The sequence below is a fragment of the Sturnira hondurensis genome, unplaced genomic scaffold, assembly GCF_014824575.4.
Source record: "Sturnira hondurensis isolate 20B ecotype Veracruz unplaced genomic scaffold, ASM1482457v3 Scaffold0002633, whole genome shotgun sequence".
In the NCBI taxonomy this organism is placed as follows: Eukaryota; Metazoa; Chordata; class Mammalia; order Chiroptera; family Phyllostomidae; genus Sturnira; species Sturnira hondurensis.
In genome coordinates, this window is record NW_028075264.1 from 1,653,901 (window position 1) to 1,676,173 (window position 22,273).

General features: G+C 37.3%; 1 protein-coding gene across 1 annotated transcript in view; it reads left to right on the forward strand.

Moving 5' to 3' along the window:
- TENM1 (teneurin transmembrane protein 1) overlaps window positions 1–22,273 on the forward strand; it is a 397,683-nt gene that overhangs the window by 115,725 nt on the left and 259,685 nt on the right. The window contains exons 6-9 of the mRNA XM_037040336.1: window positions 1,073–1,283; window positions 7,266–7,367; window positions 8,735–8,929; window positions 11,841–12,041. Of these exons, the coding sequence (XP_036896231.1) occupies window positions 1,073–1,283; window positions 7,266–7,367; window positions 8,735–8,929; window positions 11,841–12,041 (709 nt within the window). The remainder of the gene's footprint in view (window positions 1–1,072; window positions 1,284–7,265; window positions 7,368–8,734; window positions 8,930–11,840; window positions 12,042–22,273) is intronic.

The window sequence follows — 22,273 nt, forward strand, 5'->3', positions numbered from 1 at the left end:
ATAAGGAATCATACTTAACAGAACAGATCACAAAAGGGAGTTTAAGAAAATATTCTGGAAACTTGAATTCTATTTCCTGAAACAGGATGATCATGAACCTCTCCAGCCCCCTCATCTCAGGTGGCTATGGCATCCACACCCCCTTCACTGGTTCCATACACCCATGACCCCTTTCCCAATGAAGGAATGCATATCAATAATGCCAATGGGTCCCCCCAAAAGCAGGTTTTATCTTATAGGTAGAAAATTTTCCCTGTTATTGTTAATAATAACTCAAATGTGTAAAACCTCTGTGGTTTACAAAGCCCTTCTATAAACCTTAGCTACCTAATTCCTCTCATTTTCTTTTCCTTATCTCTTTCTTACATGAACCCATTTGGGGGCTGGCTCCATCTAAGAAGTAGCATAAGGAATCATAACCATCTGGGGCTTTGCTTTGTTTTCAGCAGATAGAACTGTAGTCCAGACCTTACCTTCTGGGTCAGGCCAGGCAGGGGATTAGAATGTCATTCAAATGTGACTATTAAAACAGTGTTCAAGGGCACATGGGCCATGTGCTTGTCCACTGATTAGGAATAAAAAGAAAATGTCCTTTGAATATCTAAATATGCTACTACAAAAATAGTAAATTATGATGAATGTTCTGAATTTGTGGCTATTTGTTCATTTGTTTTAAAAAACATAAAAGTCTTTAAGTTGTAGAGAAGGTCATAGTAATATTTCTGAGGGGAATATGTGGTTTTAAGTGTCTTCAATCAGACACTTTATTAAATATCAAGATCCTTTTGTATAATACTAAACAAGATTTTCTTTCCTATTTCTTGGTTTATTTATTTTTAAATGACTATTTTGAATACCCCCAAATTCAAAGGTTTATAACATCTGTAAGTATAGTAGATTTTTTTTAGGATTAGTAATATACTTTCAGGTTTAGATTTACTTAAAAATTAATAACTTCCTCTTCCTCTTTGCCCACCTCCAAAGCAAAGTACTCTGAAATAGGGCAAGTGAAGTTAGACATGTTCGTCAGTTCAGACGTCAAAGTAGAGGCTCATATTTGTATTTGTTCCAGTTTGATTTTGTCAAATTAATGGATGGAAAGCAGCTGGTCAAGCAAGACTCCAAGGGCTCTGACGACACCCAGCACTCCCCTCGGAATCTGATCTTAACCTCACTGCAGGAGACAGGTTTCATAGAGTACATGGACCAAGGGCCTTGGTATCTGGCATTTTATAATGATGGAAAAAAGATGGAACAAGTATTTGTGTTAACTACAGCAATTGGTAAGCTGCCTTGGCTATTATTGTGAATTGACAGTATAACTCAAGAAAGACACAATCAGTGATTAAAGTAATATGGATGTTATTTACTCTTATTGCTCATTCTGCCTTAAAGTCATTAGTCAGGATAGGTCACTATGTGAAAGGCTTATGTTGTTGTTGTCATTAATGTTGCTTAAATGCTGATTAAGATTCTTTAAAAGCTCCATTATTTGCTGCTATTTTATGATACTTACCATGCACTGTTTAGTATGTTTTCAGTAGAAATAATTATCTGGATAACATTACTATTAAGGCTACATAGGAGAGCTTCAGTGAAGAAGGGACCAAACAGGGGAAGCTCTGTTAATTCAAGATCTATTAAAAACAAAAAGCAAATAAACACCTTTGAAAATGGACAAACTAGTATCAGTCCAGTTCTTCTTTACAATGACTGATTCTAGAACTAACCTTTAAGGTTTCAAAATACACCCTTAGAGTATTTAGAGAAGACTCTTAAAGCATAATAACTTGGGTCATTCAAAGCCCTTTTTTTAGAATTTTTAGTTTAAAAATAATCACAATGGCTCTTTCAGTGGTGTCTGGGTCTTTTTAAAACATGTTCTTTTCAATACAATGTCTTTACCCACTCTTATTCACAGTTCACCCTAGTCAATAAGAGACATCTCACTCTTGTGGGGTTTTTTTTTTTTTTTTGGTGAATTCATTCCCCTTGACCCTTTGTGTGAATAAAGCTGAGGTCTTTAGCAATTTTAGAGCCCAGAGGGTAAACAACTCATTGACACAGTATTTTATTGTGTGAATTTTCCTGAAACACTAGTCTTTTAAAAGAAGGGAAAATGTTTCACAGCTGTCAGTTTTCTATAACTCTCACTACTTTATCCTTTAGTTAACCTGTTCAACCATATGTTTAAGACGATGTATTGACTGTTAATAGATATACCATCTGCTCTTTATAACAATTATGTTCTATTTTTACTTTATGCTTAAGACCTTCAGTCAGTAGAAAATGGTATTCCATCCGTAAGATTATCAAAAACTTTCTTCTAATTAAATCATGAAGGCAGTAAAAATACACTGATGATATTTCCCCTAGAGAAATGCTCCACTGATTTTATATCTTCAAAAGAGCAACTATTTGTTAAATTAGAAAAAATATTTTTAGTCATGGCACTGTTTTGCCACTTGCAGACTCATTGGAGCAGATTGAAAAAGCATATACCTTTCATGATATTTTTTTACCAAGTTCCAATTTTGATCATGCAAATGCCAGTGAGTTATGAGAGGACACAATTCTCCTAAGAAATTGAACAATTGTATCCAAAATATTTGTAAAGCTTTTTCTCTCTTCTGGTTATCCTGACCCCTAAGCTTAAGTGAAAACACTAAGCAAACGATTAACCTTTTAAAAAATCAATAGACAGCTGTTAAAAGCTGTGAAGGGGGCCTGGGGGATGGAGGGATTGAGCAAAAAAGAAAAGGGAAAAACTCATGGACACAGACCACAATGTGGTGCCTGGGGGGAGTGGAGGGAGGTGGAGGAGGCTAAGGGGGCATAAAAGGTGATAGAAGGAGACTTCACTAGGGGTGAACACACAATACAGCGTACTGATGGTGTATTGTGGAATTGTGCACCTGAAACCTATACAATTTTGTTATCCAGTGTCACCCCCAATAAATTCAAACAAGAGGAAAAATCAATAGATCCAGAAATATGCTTGGAGTTTTTTTCTGTCTCCTATTTCCTCCCAAAAAGAACCTAACCTTTGAAATATGTGTTATCTCCCAGATATTAAGCTGTCACTTTTCTATGCAACAACATACTTGTTTTTTCCTTATGCAAGTCAGTTTGTTTACTGTTCTGTTGTCTTTTAAGATTAGAAGTAAGGGAAACATTTCTCCTATAATTTCTCTTAAAGAGAATCCAAATAAACTTCCAAAAAATCAAAGGCATATAAGGTAATTACTCTTAAGTTCTCCCCATTAATTTTTTAATGTTTTTACAATTTATTTTAATTTTAGTAAAAAGAGGCTAAAATATTTGATTCAACAAATTAAGGTTTGTGGAAGTGGGTTTAACCATTCTAAGTGCTGCTTATTTTCTATTTTATAATACTAGAATTAGCTCATTGTTCTCAACTCTGGTCTGCTACTAATAAGGCTTGTTAACATAAATGTATTTTTATGAGGTTTTTTTTTTTTAGCCAAACTGACAACAGTTGCCAGGAAGCAAAATCTCAACAGATTGAGAAAATGCTCCAGACAATGGCAGTTTCACCACTTCTTTTATACATCAGAATCAAAGGGGGAGGACCTAAGGGGGTTACATGAAATTCATTGGTGATAAATTAGGGCAGTGGGAGAAAGCAAAGAGGGGGAATCCTGAGACTGGATAAAAAGTAAAACAATAGAGACGTACTTCTTTTACATTTGTGGGTATAGGATAGTTAACAGTTAACATTTAACATGGTAATACTAGTAACGAGAGGATATGTGGTCTCTGCTCTGGTGGGTGGTTGTACTTTGAAGGGTCCAGAAAAAAGGAAATGACTTTCACATTGCAAAGGTATGCTATCAGATATCTTTATAGTAGATGCAAAAAAAAAAAGACAACAGACAGGTTAGTTAAGTTAAAGATTGACCTTTCTTAGGGAAAAAGACCGCCTTGGACATGACTATCCACCATGACTCTCTTTTAGTTAGAAAGTATTAATTTCAGACCTTCTGATGTGGTTCCTTTAAGTCTCTGAATTTGTAAGGCCACCACACAGGCCTCCCCTGAGCTGGTCAGTTTTAGTATGTGGCCCTCTTTTCATCCACAGGCTCAAGACAGTATTAATAACCAACATTTTTTGAGTGGACTACCATAGGCTAGCCCCTGGTCTGTGTTAATATGTACTATTTTTCCAATAGTGTAGACAGAGTTGTCAGTATCCCCTGATCTCAGCCAGTCTGCTCTGTAATGTGATAATATATGGAGTGCCCGTTTGCCCCAAGCACTGCACTAGGTGCTTTACATTCATTTATCTTGTTTGATTTTCATCACAACCCTAATAGCATAAGTATAGTGTATTTATATAATAAATAAGGAAACAGGCTTGGAATGTGTCAATAATCTAGTAAAGTCTCACAGCCAGCGAGTGGCAAAATTGTGATTTGAAACACCCAGTATGTCTGATTCCAAAGCCCATGCCCTTTAAACCATACTCATCCATGGATTATTCATTACCTTTAGGAGAAAACCTGCCAGAAGCAAAACTCACCGTCAGTGTAGATGCAGATATTGAAGGGCTTTATAAGTATAAGCTAGGGGTTTATACACTAGTATAAGAACAAAAGTATAAGCATAGAACTTTAAAATGCTTCTCTACTCTGATGAACTTCTGTCTAGGAAGTCAGTCCGCAGTAAGATTAAGAAGATGGAAGGCAAAGCTTCCTGGAGGGCAACAGAGACAAACAGATTCTTTCTTCACTCCTGGCTATTTATGTGATCATGCTGTAGCCATCCTCCTCCTGGAGTTCCTGGACCATCCCAATGCCTCTTTGCTGCCCTGTGGAGATGGCAGCTTCCAAAAGCTCCTCTATTGACCTTTCTTCTCATTTGCATCGCTGGTGTTAAGCTCAGTGCAGCAGTGTGGGCCCAGGAACAGCTTTTAGATCTAAGTCAATAAGATGTAGCAATTTTTATTTATTTTGATAGCAAATTTTATTAAATGTTTTTTCTATAATAGCTACATTTCCACAACACTACTTCCATAAAGTTGTCAATAGAAACAGGTATGAAATTAAATTCAACTATATTTACCTTTGAAAGCTTCCACCATGGCCTCCTATTAACCATCCAGGGCAGGGGAAATCCAAATGTGGATTTAAAAACTGTCAATACTGCTTAGTACAAGAAAGCTAGATAAGTAGAAAATAGAGAAATAATTGTTCCGTCTTAGTATAAAAAAAGACTTTTTGTGTTTTTCATAATGACCTTTTAAATACATTAATGATTTTCTGAAAATAACAAATGTTTTAATTAGTTAAAAATGGGTAGCTTTTTATCCAATGTTACACTTTTGCCAGCGCAGTTGTAGTTCAGAAATGCCAAGTGCCAATTTCTTATCCAGTTCAGTTTTCTAAAACAACGATAAGAGTACAGACCATCACAAACCTACAGAAGGCTCTCTGATGTATTCACATGGAGTTGAGAAGGATGATGTCCTCTGATTGGTAATAGGATGGCTATCCACACAGCCACTGGATTCATGCTCAGCTTTCTGACACTCCCCCAACTGGACTAGATACCATTTCCTTCCTCTTGTATTTATTCTGCCCAGGGCAGAGCTCCAAGTCTAGATCAGAATTTCTCTAACTATGGAAATGTATTTGAAGCATTGGTTCTCAGTGCGTTAATGCTTTGGGCACCTGCAGGATTACCTGCTGTATTTGTTAGTAAGTAAATTGCTGAACCACATTCCTCAGAGACAGACTCAGTGGATCTGGAGTGAAGCCCAGACATCTGTGCTGTAAGTGCCTGGTCAAAAGGTGGTCAAAAGGCCTCAGTTGAAGAAATGCTATTTCTCGACCCTGATTATAAATGCTCATAGTTCAGGGGAAGATGCCAAGACTACTTCCTAGAATATCTCCTAATTGGAAGTAGCTTATCCAAGTGAAACTAGCTTAAGTAGATAGTTTGAATTGAAAAGGAAAAACTGATGCATATGAGAAGTATGAGTTTAATAGACCAGAATAGAAAACTCAGAATTCAAGAGTGTTAAATATAGAAAATGTACAGAAAAAAGTAATAAGAAGATGATTTTTTAAAAGATTTTATTTATTTTTAGAGAGAGGAGAAAGGAGGGAGAAAGAGAAACATCAATGTGTGTTTCCCTCTAGCGCACCCACTACTGGACACCTGGCCTGCAACCCAGGCATGTGCCCTGATGGGGAATCAAACCTGCAACCCTTTGCTTTGTAGGCCCATGCTCAATCCACTGAGTTACACCAGCCAGGAGAAGATGATTTTTTAAAAACTACAAGAGTAAAGCATACATCATCATAGTTTTGGGACTTGGAATTTAAAGCTGTTATATATGCAAAGATAATTTTAAATTACAAACAGTTTTTAAATTTTAAATTTTTACAGTAACATTAACAATATTATATAAATTTCAAATGTACAATATTATAATTTTGAAAATCATTGTCAGAGTGAAAACTTTATCCCTTTTCAGTCAAAATACTGGAAGACTTATGCAAGTTTTGTTGCAGTATACATTTTTATGGCACCAGAACTACCTATGGGCACCTTTAAAACCTTCACAATTCCCCTAAAGCCTGTTCTTCTCTAAGAGTGGATTGAAGGGAAATTAGTGGCAGAGAACTCATAAGCATTTACAGTCAAGAAAGCATTTCTCAACAAAATACTTAGGTTCCAATGCTTTTAGTGGTGGTAAATTTAATATGAACACTTACTTTAAAAGCCTTCCATTGTCACTTGTTAATGAAAATGAAATACTGATTATCATTTTTAAGCTGTCAAGATAGTAGATTAAACATTTTAAGGCACCAGAGAAGAAAATTTTATTTTCTATAATCTAAATTTGAAAAATAAACAGTAGACTTAGTCTTCTCGTTGCATTTTTTAAGCCCATTTTGCTTTTAAGAAATGTCCTATAATCCTACTACATTTTTACCTTTATCATGAATGCCTCGTAAGAATGCAGTTCAGCCAGACCCTTTATGCACTTTAGAGATGAGGTTCGTTTTTAGTTCCACTCTTGAATAGCCAGTTCAGCAAATCCAGGGCGCTTTAAATAATTTGGAACTGCATGTGACATCTTACAGAAATCTTTGGCATCTATTTTAAATAGTAAGTGCTCCATAGACAGCAGAGAGCAAGACTGTTATAGGCCCAGAGGTTTTGCAATTTCAAAAAATTGAGGATTCTGTAGCCTGTAGATTTGTTCATTTTTTTCTTTTTCTCTCTATTAATAGAAATAATGGATGATTGTTCAACTAATTGCAATGGAAATGGAGAGTGTATCTCTGGCCATTGCCATTGTTTCCCAGGATTCCTTGGACCTGACTGTGCTAGAGGTACTATTGCTCTGTTATTCTGATTGATTTAAGGAAATGGATGTCATTTGAAAACTCAGGAGGAAGAGGAGCAGCAGTAGTGGTCATAGGAATGGGAGCAATAGCAACAGCACTGCCCACTGCCTCTACCAAAAGTTGAGCACTTATTCTGCCAGGAACTGTTCTAAATGCTGTTGTCTTTTAATTCCTACTTCCTTCCATAGTCCTCATAGGCAGATCTGGTATTATTCTATTTTTATGGGCAAAGAAACAACCTCAGAGAGGTGAAATAACTTAACCAGGGTTACCTAAGTAGCTGGCATTTGTACCTGGATTGTTCAACCTAACCACTATGTGATACTTCTATGTCCTGCATGAACTGATTCATAATGGATAAAACTTAAGAGTGGGCAAAGTAGGTAACAGCTCCTGCATACCCATCTATAAACTGGATTCAGTGGGCAATCACCAAGTGGGCAAGTAGTCCAGCCAGTAAAGACTAGAAAGTCAGACATCAAACTTAACAAACTACTATTTCCTAGACTTTCCCACAGTTTAATTCTTGAGAAGCTTTAGGTAAATCATTTCATGTTTTCCCATAGGCTTACAGTTATGAATTTAGAGGTGCTTTCTTCTCATCTGTGCACTCTTAAAGTCCTCAGTCTGCTAATACTTTAATCTCAGGTTTCTCAGCCACTTAATCTCTTTAGGTTAAATTCTATTCAACAGAGAATTCTATAGCACTTGCTAGGTTCCCAGTACCATGATAGATCTTGAGGAGGTAGGGGAAGGAGTGGAGGCAGCGGCTAGGATTAAAAAAACAAGACAGGAGGTATAGGCCCTGCCCTCAAGGAGCCCACGGTTTCAATAGAGAGCAAACCATGACAAAGCAGAGTTAAGTATTCTAATAAAGGTCTGCACAATGTGTCATGGAACTAGACATCTTTCTCACATAAATCTCTTTAAATGCACAACCTTTTAAAGATAACATTCTGTGAAATGACTAATTCCCTATTTATTAGTTTTTCAGATTTTCTGGGGTTTTTTTCCCCTCTGTGTGCTAGAGGAAGAAAAGCCATAAGGGAGAAAATCCCTAGTTTATACAAATGGTGATAATAATTATTATTAATTAAGTGTATGATGGAATCAACATCGAATACTTGAAATAATTTCTCTACTTAGGATAGGTTTATAATTTATCAATATCTCACTCCCATAAGAGGAAAATTCTGTTTGTAATCACAAACGTGTGCCTATTCAATAAAGGTTAAGATAGAAATAGTACAATTTTTTTGCCTGAAATATTATACAAGAATCAATAGCAAATTGCTTGTTGGAGAGTTTAAAAGCATTATGAGAACATTAAAAGTTCATTTGCCAATCTTCAGATTCATGCCCTGTGCTGTGTGGTGGGAATGGAGAATACGAGAAAGGACACTGTGTCTGCCGAAATGGCTGGAAGGGGCCCGAGTGTGATGTTCCAGAAGAACAGTGCATTGACCCAACATGCTTTGGTCATGGCACCTGCATCATGGGAGTCTGCATCTGTGTGCCAGGATACAAAGGAGAAATATGCGAAGAAGGTCAGAGCCCCATTCCAATCTATTTCTTCAGGCTTTGCTCCCACTGAATTGTCCAAGGCACCATTCTATGCCTCTAGTAGAGATAGAAGTGGTCTTAACAACTCATAAATGCACTGCGTGCCTGCTTTGTATATGGAGCAGGGAGTTGGAGTCAGGGGAGCGACTCCTCCTCTCTCTCCTGACAGTCTCTAATCTTAACACGAGGCCATATCTGAGATACTTGCAGAGCAATAATGAAAAATGGCATTTCTCCCCTCATTTTAACACTGTTTTATAACTTGAGAATTTCCATATTGATGATTTTAGGTGTTGATGAGTATGTTTTCATTATTACAGAGTGCACTAGGCTATATCTTATTTTAAAGCACCTGATAAAAATAATATATGCACATTTGGAACCATTTCATGAATTTTTTCTTTGGAAGTGATTTGTAATTACCATTATGATTGCTTCATATTATTTATTTTTACATACCTCATGCTGAAACTTGACCTCCATGCCTAAAGAAGCAGATTTATTACTAATGAGTCTCAAGGCAGTGCCTTTATATTAAAATTCACCCCAAAGGAACCTTTACACACCCTAAACATATTTTGAAATGACAATAGTTTTATCATTTAAAGAGTCACATTGGAAAATAAGTTTACTAGTAATCAGACCTTTTTCATGCTACATTCCTGAAATAAGACTGATTTCAGAAATAACATTAAACCATTACCATGGGAGATGGTCTCATCACAACTATTGTTCAGGAAAGAAGCTGCTGAAAATGCTCTATAATTACTTTTTAAAGATGGCTCATTAAGACCATTACACAGCATTCTAAAGGATTTAATCTCATTCCACTCCATGAGCAGGCAAGAGTTTAACTTTTCACCTCCAATGCATTAGCAGTAGTAGAATTTTGGTGTGGAGATTGTATCTGTTCCAGTGAATGCCGAGGCACCTGAGCTCCTGAGACTTTTAGAAATTGTTTGCATGCTGATCCAACTGCATTCATAATATTTAAGTTGTAAATTCTTTGCTATGGACACACACATTCACCCCCAAAATGGTGCTATCACAACATGTACAATTTGCCATGAAAACTAACCTAATGAATTTAGGCTCTTTTACTTAAATTACATAAGCAATTGAAAAAGGACTTAGCATTCTAGGCATCACTAAAAAATTGTAATATAACCAAGATAGCATGGAATTACACACTTAGCAGTCTAAACTTTTCAGATACAATAGAAAAAAAGTTTTAAGTCAGACATCACAGACCAAGAGCCCACAAGTAGAACTGGGCTTGTGGATGGCTGTTTGGTTCTCTTAAGCGGTGGTGGTAGTGGTGTTTTTGTCATTGTCTAATGTGACTGATTTGCCAAAATTTTAAAATAGAGAAGTCTCATAGAAAAACCTCTATTGCTAGCCCCTTGTGAACAACTTGAAACCCTGGGCTCACATGGCTACGTGGTGGCAGTCAGCTAGAGCTGAGGAGCAATAGTTTCCTTTACAGTGTTCTCAGTTCACTCCCAGCACACTCTGTTTTCTCACATCCAACCCATTGCATCCCTGTGTGCCACCTGCCTGGCCCCTTCAGCCATGTAACTATATGCCTCTGATTTAAGTGTTTCTTACCTATTCATTGAAGGTAGCTTTTTAATAAAATAAATTATATTAAGTTAATTATTGCTTATTAAAATTTTCTTTTCTTTTTTATTATTGTTCAATTATGAAATTTTCTTGTATTTTAGTATAACCAAATGGCTTCCTTCTGATACAACATTCTATACTTTAGACATTTTCCTCCCCTCCAAATAGCAAATAAATAAAATTAGATGCACCTCCTGATATTTAATTGCTGACTAGCTCAGGTATTAAAGCATTGTGCCTATGATTCCGAGATCATGGGCTGATTATAATGGCAATCATACTAAATGCTTGTTTAAACTTACTCTGTTCCATGGCCATACCACACCCTCAAACTAGGCTTATCTTGCAAATGATAGCAGATTGTATCAATCTTTTTTCATTGCTGGAAAAGTAATTCAGAGCATACATCTGCGTCATGGTGAATTATTTGGCCTCATGTGAATGGGAAGACTAAAAGTTTGTGCATCAACTTTTCTAGTTTCCATGGTCATGCAGGTAAAAGGATAAAACAATTCTCCCTGAGGCAAACATAAGAATCTACTTCTAATACAGTTCATCCATTTCTCTAAAAATGGATATGTGTGTCCAAAAATTATACATGTGTTCAAAACTTTTCAGAACCATGCAAAAGAAATGGAATTTGTGATATTCTGAAACATTAGAAACTGTCACCATGTCCTGATAGAAAGAGAAGCCACACGAATTTTTCAATTGGGTTTAATCTATTGCATTTTTAGCGCTTCTAAAGAATAAATGAGAGGTTATAATAAATTTTTTTATTGTATGAGTTCATGCAACAGCAGTCACTTCACTTGTTGCCTTGAACAATTCAACCTTAAAAATAAATCAACTCCTCTATACATGGTAAGTAAAAGGCATTTCTGGGTGCTCTGACCCCAATTTCAGAAAAGACAAGGAATGACTTACCAAATGTTCTTGGGCGTTTTTTGCAAAGCCAAGGAATTTCCATCACAGGCCTACACTGGCACACCCACTGATAGATGTACAAGTGCTACACACGACAAAAAATTTCACACGATATATGTATGGTTTCCTTTTTTTGTAAATTTAGGATGTGATCTTTATGATATCAAACCATATTTTTAAGTGTTAATATTTTTTGGTTTAAACACAGTCATGTTGACCTCAGTCATATGATTGCGTAATTAAAACAGCAGAAATGGCATAATATTAGGAAATCAATGTGAGGATCTCATGTCATATAATGGCCATACCTACTCACTTCGTTTTTCCCATGTTTTGGGCCTTTAGAAGATTGCTTGGACCCAATGTGTTCCAGCCATGGCATCTGTGTGAAAGGAGAGTGTCACTGTTCTACTGGTTGGGGAGGAATCAACTGTGAAACTCCACTTCCCATATGTCAAGAGCAGTGCTCAGGACATGGAACTTTTCTTCTGGACACTGGAATGTGCAGCTGTGACCCCAAGTGGACAGGATCTGACTGCTCGACAGGTACCTTGGAGTTATCTCCTTCTTGTTCTTGCTCTCCCAGGTTCTCACTGGCCTTTGCCTTAAGGTAGTACTCCTTAAAGGCTCATCTGTATGCCTTTCATGGGTTGTAAGGGTCTTCCAAGTATTTCCTGGGCTAGTATTTTACTGGATTTTTATATACAACATACGGCTGAGTTTTTTAATAGTATTTTCATTGTCATTGGTCTGTGCTAGAACCTCTGTCTGCATTCTGTATTCTCCTGCAGTGTTTCATCCATTCCTAAGGCTCCTATTATTGGTACTCTACTGACTATTTCAAATCCGGATTTCCCCAAACTCAAATAATCCTTCATTTCCAACCATCTGCTACATATTTCCACTCGGTGTCCCATCACTTAGAAGCACAACTTAGCACATAAACTCTCTGTATTTGCCATATCATTGCCCAATTACAATTCCCACAAGCTTGATTTTGTTGTTCTATTCCCTACCCTAACATCATCCACAGTTCTCCATTGTCCAGAGGTAAACTTCAAATATCCTAGCCTCTTATTACAAACTATTTTGAATCTCTGTCTCTAGATTGTCTTCTATTTCTGCCTTCTCAATAAATCCCTCCCCTGCTAAAGTAATCTGTGTGCCCCCCCTTACCCCCCTTACATCACACTATTCTCTATGCCCTTTCCTCAGCAAGGAATGCTATTACATTTCCACCAATGAAAATCCAACCCATCCACCTAGACAAACTACATTTTTTTCAAATATTTTTTAAAAAATTAATTACAGTATACATTCAGTATTATTTTGTATTCATTTCAGGTGTATAGCATAGTGGTTAGATAATGATGGACTCTGCAGAGTGATCCCCCACAATTTCAGGCATCCACCTGGCCCTATAGGTTCTTAAACAGCATTATTGACAATTTTAAATATTCCGTATAATGTTTCCTGATCACATCACCAAGATCCTCTGAAACCCTACCATACTCAGCGCTAGAGAGTAAATAGGGCATCATGCTGTAGGAATTTGTGTACACGACTCGTTTTCCCACCTAAACTAGAGGATCGTTCTTTATAACTTTTCTTCTTATCCTCAGACCGTGTGCTCATTAAATGAGTAGAATTGCTAGATGATAACTCCTATAGAGCCTCTGTCTATTTTGTTTGGGGATGTTAAATGATATATGATAAGCAGGAGCAGAGCAACAGGTGCTTTGTGAGATCTTTTGTATCACTGAATGATCTCGTGCAAGAAAGTCTGCAATCCTGTGCTATAAAGAAAGGGGTAAATCTCTGTTAAGAGAATTAATTCTAGTCTAATGCTTCACTGTATGAAATTTCCCTGCCTCACATGGAAATAATATAGGAGAGAAGATTGCATGTTATAATTTTATTTTATTTTTCTGATGTTGGGCACACAGTTTATTTTATAGTGAAAGATGGTTTCATGGCAACACCTCATTAACATTTCTAAGTGGTTATATGATTCTGTTTACAAACTCCAGATAGGTACAGTTCAGTAAAAATAGGCCCATGATATTTTTTCCTGGCCACGCAGATTGCCAACATCCATCCAATCTTTTTTTTCTTTAAGTTTAATCTTCATTGTATTTCATTGCATTACCATTTAGTCCCCTTATACCTTCCTCCCCTCAGCAATTGCCACCCTGTTGTCCATGCCTGTGAATCCTTTTTGCTCAATTACTCCACCCCCTAACCAGGCCCCTACTAGGTGTCATTTGCTCTCCATCTATGAATCTATTTCTGTTTTGCTTGTTAGTTCAGTTTTTTCATTAGATTCCACATATGAGTGAAATCATATGGTATTTGTCTTTCTCTGACTGGCTTATTTCACTTAGCATAATGTTCTCCAGGTCCATCCATACTTTTGCAAAGGGTAAACTTTTCCTCTTTTTTTTATGGCCGAGTAGTATTTCCATGTGTACATGAGCCACAGTTGTTTTATCCACTCATCTAATGATGGACACTTAAGCTGCTTCCATATGTTGGTGATTGTAAATAACACTGCAATGAACACAGAGGTGCTTATGTTCTTTCAAATTAGTCTTTTGGGTTCCTTCAGATATATTCCCTGAAGTGGGATTGCTGGGTCAAAAGGCAGATCCATTTTTAATTTTTGGAGTTATCTCTATAACGCTTTCCACAGTGGCTGCATCAGTCTGCATTCCCACCAACAGGGCAAAAGTGTTTTGGTTTCTCCACATTCTCACCAGGACTTGTTGTTTGTTGATTAATTGATGATGGCCATCCTGACAGATGTGAAATGGTATCTCATTGTGGTTTTAAATTGATTATTAGTGACATTGAGCATCTTTTCATATGTCTGTTGGCCATCTATATGTCCTCCTTAGAAAACTCTATTCAGGTCCATTGCCCATTTTGTAATTGGGTTGTTTGTTTCCTTTGGTGTTTTTTAAGTACCTTATAAGTTTTGGATATTAACCCCTTATCACATGTATAAGTGAATATGTTCTCCTATTCTGTGGGTTGTGTTTTTATTTTATTGGTGATTTCCTGTGCTGTGCAAGAACTTTTTAGTTTGATATAGTCCCATTTCTTTCTTTTTTTCTTTTGTTTCCCTTGCCTGGGGAAATATATCTGATAAAATGTTGCTAGAAGCAATTTCTGAAATTTTGCTGCCTATGTTTTCTTCTCCAATTTTATGGTTTTGGGTCTAACATTTGAGTCTTTGGTCCATTTTGAATTTATTCTTGGTGTGGTATAAGAAGGTGTTCTAGATTCATTTTTCTGCATGTATCTGTCTAATTTTCCCCAACACCATTTATTGAATAAACTATCTTTAGCTCATTATATGTGCTTGCTTCCTGTGTAGAATATGAACTGATTATAAAAGTGTGGGTTTATTTCTGGGTTCCCTATTCTATTCCATTGATCTATGTACCCATTTTTATGCCAATACTATGCTGTTTTGATTGCTTGGGCCATATCGTATAATTTGATGTTAAGTGGTGTGATTCCTCCAAATTTTTCTTTCTTTCTCAGGATTGCTGTCACTATGTGGGGTCTTTTGAGGTTTCATGCACATTTTTTAAATATTTGTTCTAGTTCTGTGAAATACATCATTAGATTCTTGATAGGAGTTGCATTGAATCTATATATTGCTTTGGATAGTGTGGACATTTTAATGATGTTAATTTTCCTATCCATGAGCATGGTATGTGATCCCACTTATTTGTATCCTTCAGTTTCTTTCTTCAGTGTCTTATAATTTTCCCCAACCATGACTGTATTTCTGTCAATCTCTCCCTTTATGTCCATCAAAATTTCCTTCACATATTTAGGTACTCTTATGTTGGGATAAGAGAATATTTAGGTGTTCTTATGTTGGAATATGTTGGGATATCTTATATCCTCTTGCTGGATTATTCCCTTTATCATATGTAGTGTCCTTCTTTGACTCCTATTATAGCCTGGTTTGAAAGTCTATTTTGTCAGATATAAGTATTGCTACCCCAGCTTTTTTTCCTTTCCATTTGCATGAAATATTTTTTCCATCCCCTTACTTTTAGTCTGTGTGTATCTTTTGATCTGAGATGGGCCTCTTGAAGGCAGCGCATACATGGATCTTGTTTTCTTATTCATTTAGCTACCCTCTGTCTTTTTGTTGGAGCATTTAAGCCATTTGCATTTAAGGTGATTATTGATAGATACTTATGCAGTGTCATTTTATTGTTAGGCTGTTTTCCTCTGTTAAATTATTTCTTCTTCTTCTTCTTCTTCTTCTTCTTCTTCTTCTTCTTCTTCTTCTTCTTCTTCTTCTTCTTCTTCTCTCTTCCTCTTCTTCTTCTTCTTCTTCCTCTTCTTCTTCTTTCTTCCTCCTCCTCCTCCTCTTCTTTTCTTCCTTTTTTCTTTTCTTTTTTTTCCTTCTTCTTCAAGAAAGCTCTTTAACATTTGTTGCAGTACTGGTTATGATGTCAACAGAATTCTTTACCTTTTTCTTGTCTGGGAAGCTCCTTATTTTCCTTTGATTTTAAATGCTAGCCTTACTGGGTAAAGTAGCCTTGGTTGTAGGGCCTTGCTTTTCATCACCTTAAATATTTCATGCTGCTCCCTTCTAGCCTGAAGGGTCTCTGTTGAGAAATTAGATGACAGTCTAATTGGTGCTCCCTTGTAGGTTACTACCTGCTTTTCTCTTGTGGCTTTTAGAATTTTCCCCTTGTCTTTAAACCTTCTCATTTTAATTATGACATGTCTCAGTGTAGGCCTCTTTGGGTCCAACTTGTTTGGGACTCTGAGCTTCCTGAACTTGTGTGTCTTTATCCTTCACCAGATTAGGGAAATTTGCAGTCATTAGTTCTTCAAATAGGTTCTTGATCCCTTGCTCACTCTGTTGTTCTTCTGGTATTCCCATGATGTGGATGTTATTACATTTCATGTTGTTCAAAATGTTTCTTAAGTTCTCGTAATTTTGAGATTTTTTTTCCTTTTGCTGCTCTGCTTGTTTTTTTTTTCTGCCTTATGCTCCAAATCACTGATTCAGTCTTCTGCTTCATATATCTTACTGTTTATTCCTTCCTGTGTATTATTTATTTCAGATATTGCATTCTCTATTTTTGTCTGATCCTTTTTTATGGTTTCTATATCTTTTTCATGCTTTTGAGTATCCTTATAAACATTACTCTAAACTCCATTGTGATAAATTGCTTGCCTCCATTTCATCTAGGGTTTCTTCTGGATAATTCTTTTGTTTTTTCATTTGGGGTCTGTTTCTTTGTCTTTACATTTTGGCTGCCTCTTTGTATTTTCTGCCTAAGTCATTAAACTAATCAGTCATTAAACTGCTCAGTTATTAAAGTGATCAAGCTGTAATTAACAGCTCAGTGTAACCTCCACAGGGTGGAGCAGAGTAACTCCTGTGAGAGAGGATATAGCTTCCCTTTAGGCTGATGTCTCTCAGGGGTTATTGCTACGCCTGAGAAAGATGGCTTCTGCCATCCCTCAGCACAAGAATTCTGGTGGCTGTTCCTTCAGTTTTCTCACCAGAGTCACCAACCCCAGACTCTCCTCACACATCTCTAGTCCACTCTGCTTTCCCTCTGCTGGAGCCCAAGATAAGTGGCTGCAAGTGAAATATTGTGCATTGGCCCTTTAAGAGGCTCTTTGTGTCTCCAGTCATCTCTCCTTTGCAGACAAAAATCCTGCTTTTTACAGCTGGAGGTTATCTGTGCTTTTCTCCTTGGCTCTGGTGCTATAGTCTGTGGAACCCAGCTTAGGGTTTAGATCCCACCCTTCTCAGGAGGAACCTCCCTCCCACTGAAACATCCTTCCGGCACTTCAGCTGCCACCTGTGGAATCCCATCCAGTCCTCCTCTGCACTGCCTACCAGTCTCATTGTGGTGAAACAGTTTCTTCTCACTGTCTGTCGTCATAAGGCTTCTCTCCAGCTAGTGTTCAGTTGCTGATTCTGGATAATTTCTCTGCAATTTAGTTGCAATGCCAGATTGTTCCTCAGAGGAAGTTAGTTTAGCTTTCACTTCATCTTGGATCTCACATGCTGTTATTTTAGAAAATGATTAAAATGCTATAGACAATGTAATAATGACTAAAATGAAAATCTTAAAAAAATAATTCATTGATATACTTAGCAAATGTATGTGTGCCTGCCGTGTGCTTGGTGCTAGAGATATAGTGGTGATCGAGATGGTCATGGTCCATGCACAGAAGGAATTTATAGTAGAGAAAGCACATTGGACAAGTTAGAGGAGGGTTACAAAAGTGAAGTGACCGGGCACTATGGGACTGTCCAGTATGGCTCTAACCTGATTATTAATTTATGAAATGTTATTGAATACATTTTATTCTTCCATGCATCAGATATAGTATGGCCTAGCACTTCAAGTTTAAAATAATAATATTAACATTAGTACTATTATTAGAACACACATGTACATCATAATTATTATGTCTTAGGCATTATTTTAAGTGTTATACATATATTCACTTAATTTTTATGACAACCTAAGAGATAAGTACTATAATTATGCCTATTTTGCAGGAGTGCAAAGTGAAGCACAAAGAGGTTAAATCACTTGCCCAAAGTTACCCATATAACAAGTGTCAAAGTTAGAATCTAGACTAAGGTATTCTGGCTTCACATTCTGCACATTTACCCACTACACTATACTGTCATCTAGGAGCCCATCATCTAATTCACCATGGATAAAAACATACTGTTAAGCAATGTTCAGGGCCACATGGCAGAGAGCACAAAGAGGATGCGGTATATTATTTCTGTGAGAAGAGGCGCTACAGTCAGGCAAGACTTTGGAGGAGTCTTAACATGTGAATGAACAATAGTGTTTTGAGTTTCTTAGGATATATTTGTCAGAACTGGATCTCTGGGTCATAAGGCAATTTCACTTTTAAGTTTTTGGTGAATGCTAGAGAGATGATTATATTATAGCAGGTTCCCATATCAGGTTTTGTTCCATGTCATTTCATTATAACATTGATGAGATACCCTAGGAACTTGTCTTGTTTATGTCAATTAGCCTGTGGTAAAATTGATTTCTTTATGTGTCATTTCACTTAAAGTCTCAAAACCTATCAATAACGTTAAGGGAAGACTTACCATACATGTTTTACCAAGTGGCCCAGAGAGGAAAGAATACTCCAGGCAGAGAGCATAACTTAAAGAAGTAGAGGTGTGAGTCCAAATGGCACATTTTGGGGACTTGCAAGTCATTGGGTATAGCTTCAACATAGGAATCCAGAAGAAGGTAAAATTGGAGAGATGGGCAGGGACCAGAAACAACAAGAGTTTTATTTGCATGCTATGCTAAGGAATTTGCATTTTCTCCTGACACACTAAGAAGCCGTGGAGTGGTTTGTAAGAAACTACATCTTAGATAGACCACTCTGACATTTACCAAGAGGACCAATTGGAGGTGGATGATATAGGGTTGTCAGAGGCAAGTGCAATGAGATAATTGGAGTAGTCCAGGAGTGAGATAGTGGAGAAAGCCTGAAATGAAACTGCAGTTATGAGAATGTTGAGGCAGAGACAGACCAGGAAAGCGTTACCATAGTAGATAAGAGAAAGTGAGGAGCTAGGGATAACTACTTTGGAGGCTGGGTAGTAGGAAGCACTACCAGCTGAGAGGGAAAAGAAGCATAGGTGGAAAAGCAGGTTTGCAGCAGAGGGACACAGTGAGCTCAGTTGTGGGCATGCTGAGTTGGAGTTGTCTGTGGAAGATCCTGGTGGATATGTATAGTGAGTGACTGATAGCCAAGAATGAGCCTTACGGGAGAAATCTGAGTTTGAGACAAATATTTAGGACAGAGTTTAGACCATAGGAAAGCACGTTCTTGTCCAGGAAGAGTGGAAAATTAGATTGAAGAAAACATAGAAAACATCCACATTTAATATCTTCTCCATGATTGGGTTCTTAACATTTAATGAAAAACTTTCTCTTTAGGTAGGATTTAATAAACAGTGATTGAATAGTGATTCTGTATCATACAATTTGTCCCTCTTGCTACTCACGTCCTTTATGTGTCCTTCCTGGTGGCTCAGAAATGGGTAAAATTCCTGTTCATGTACCACTCAGCAGTTGCCCAAATTTAGATGTTTGTATTCCATATGAACCAACATTAAATTTCATGTGCTGAGAGTTTCTCTTTGTTCAAGCCACCCCTCGTGCCTACTACAAACAGGAATGCACAGTTCTGTCAGCAAAGAAGAAAATTATTCAGAAAGAGAGGTAAAGGCTAATTATGAACATGCCTCTATACTTGCCATCTTTCCCTCTGCCAGATGAAGTACCTTAAACTCTACCCTATTCCTCCCTCACTTCAAACCATACTTATTAGAACTAATCAGATGATGAGAAAAAGTGGTAGCCCCATAGAATATTAGATCTGGAGGAAAGGGTAGAGATATCTGGTTGCATGTTTGAGAGATGTGGTTTGTAGTCCACCTACCTTGGCATCCCTAAGGATTCTTATATACCGAGGCACAAAGGTGTTAAACAATTCATCCCTGGGTGTAAGAGCTACCCCACTACTCTAATCTCACTGAATTGTTCATTTGCTAAACATTTATTGAACACCTGATGTGAATAATGATTTAGAATATCTTTCACTAATTGCTACAAAAGGGAGACAGATGCAATGTGCAGGGTGTACTTAACAATACCTGAAGGTCTAGGAAGGGGTCACAAAAGACTTTACAGATCATTAAGGGCCTTACATGTCATCCCTAGGAGTTTGGACTTGATCCTGAGGACAGTGGGAAAGCCATTGAAGGCGTTTAAAGAGGTTAGCATTATGACCATGTCTGTGTTTTAGAAAGATCACCCTGAAAAGAGGTTGGAGAACATAGTAAACAATGATGAATCCTTGCTATAAGGGAATTTAAGGGCAGATGGAGAGGAATGGACAGACGTGAGGGAGGTTGGGATATAAACCTTGATGACTGTGCAAGTGTAAGGAGAGACAGAAATTATCACTGATTTGATTATTTCAACATTGCTACACTTGATGAATAGTGACACTGCTATGGGAGATATGAAATACCCGTCCATTAATCAGATTTTCTTGAGCACCTACTATGTGTTAGACTTTTGAGCTACATCAGTGGAGAAAACAGATTTCTGCATTCGTGAAGCTTACAGTCTGGCAGGGAGAGACAGATCTTAAACAATGAAGAACAGCTACACAAGCTTCTAAAACACAAGGACACTGAGCGCCTGAGAGGTTAAATAACTTGTACAAGGCCATAGACCTGAAAGTAGAAACTCAGTTTGTTGATTTTTTTCTCATGTTGAACTTTTTTTTTTACTCCTCCACCCTTAGCCCTGCCAAGGGAAGAAGGAAGAGTTAGACAAGGAGCTGAGGCTCAGATAGATAGTTTACTGAAATGGGAAAGTTAAAGGAGATGAAGGGCATCAAATACAAAGTACATGAATAACACATATTTTGTCCAGAGATCCTGGAGTAAAGCCACATTCATCTATTCTGGACCCAATCAAGAGAATGCTAGAAGCATCTCTTACTGAAACAAGTATAGGGGTGGATAGGTATGATCCAAAACTCAGCAGCCTCTCAGGCTAAAGCCTTCCTAATAAAACTACCAAGTTGAAAACTAGGGGAGGGAAATGCATTCCAAATCTCTAGTGTCATGGTAGGAATAGTCCTTCTGTGATTTTTAAGCTCCACAAAGGTTGTTCCCACAGAGCACATTTAACCACCGAGATGATCTCACTGTGCAGTCTTTTAATTGAGCGTGCTCAGTACAGGAAGCAATTTAACATTTGATTCTTATAATGGATCATGTCATTTCAAACGTGGATGTGCTCTTTCCCATTGATCATTTTCTTCCTCTAAGCACATGAAGCTTAGCTGTTAGCATGTTAACAGTGCTGCTCTGACACCAAGGGGACTGCAGTGAATGGTTTACTGATTATTTTCCATCTGTTTTCTAGGTGCGTTGAGTATTGTTAGTGGCACTGAATTGATATTTGATATAGTCTTCTTTAACCCGAAGGTCTCATGATACTTCATAAAGGTTAACTCATTAGTCTTTAAAAACACCTCAAGAGGAAGGCAATAGAAACCTGTTATAACATGGTTTAGATCTGGATATAGCATAGGTCGAATCATGCTCCCTTACAATGTAACTCCTTGCCCTGAAATCTCTGTAATACAGTTAGCCTGTACCAAGGATATTGGCTCTAACCTCCAGTATCAACATTGTAAAATGCATCTACTATGTTTCTTTCATAAAATCTGGTTTCTCTTCATCACATAGTCTTTGAGGAGGAGCATAAAAGCAGAGTTTAGAGCTTTGTACTCCTCTCTTCTTGTTAAACTTCCTCTCAAGTCTGTTGTTATTCACAGATGCCTGACAGTGAAATTCACAGAAAGCAAGCATTCACATAGACAGGGGAACTCTTGTTCTTGTCTACTGTGACCCCCTCTTATTATACTATATCTGAGAAATGGATTAATCAGCTAGAGAAATATGAAACATTAGGCCTAGGGGTATTTTTGAACGTAGTATTTGCAATACAACAGAAATCATGAGTTACTCTCAGTATGTAGCTGATCTAAGCAGGGTTAGTTCCTGAAGCTCCCATAGGATTTGTTATAAGGACATTTGCTTTCAGGTCATCCTATGACTTGTGGCCATCTTTTTTGTCCATCAGAGAGATGATGCTGTATGTGTGTGTATGTATATTCATAGCACAGTGACCCTGAGTAACTCACTT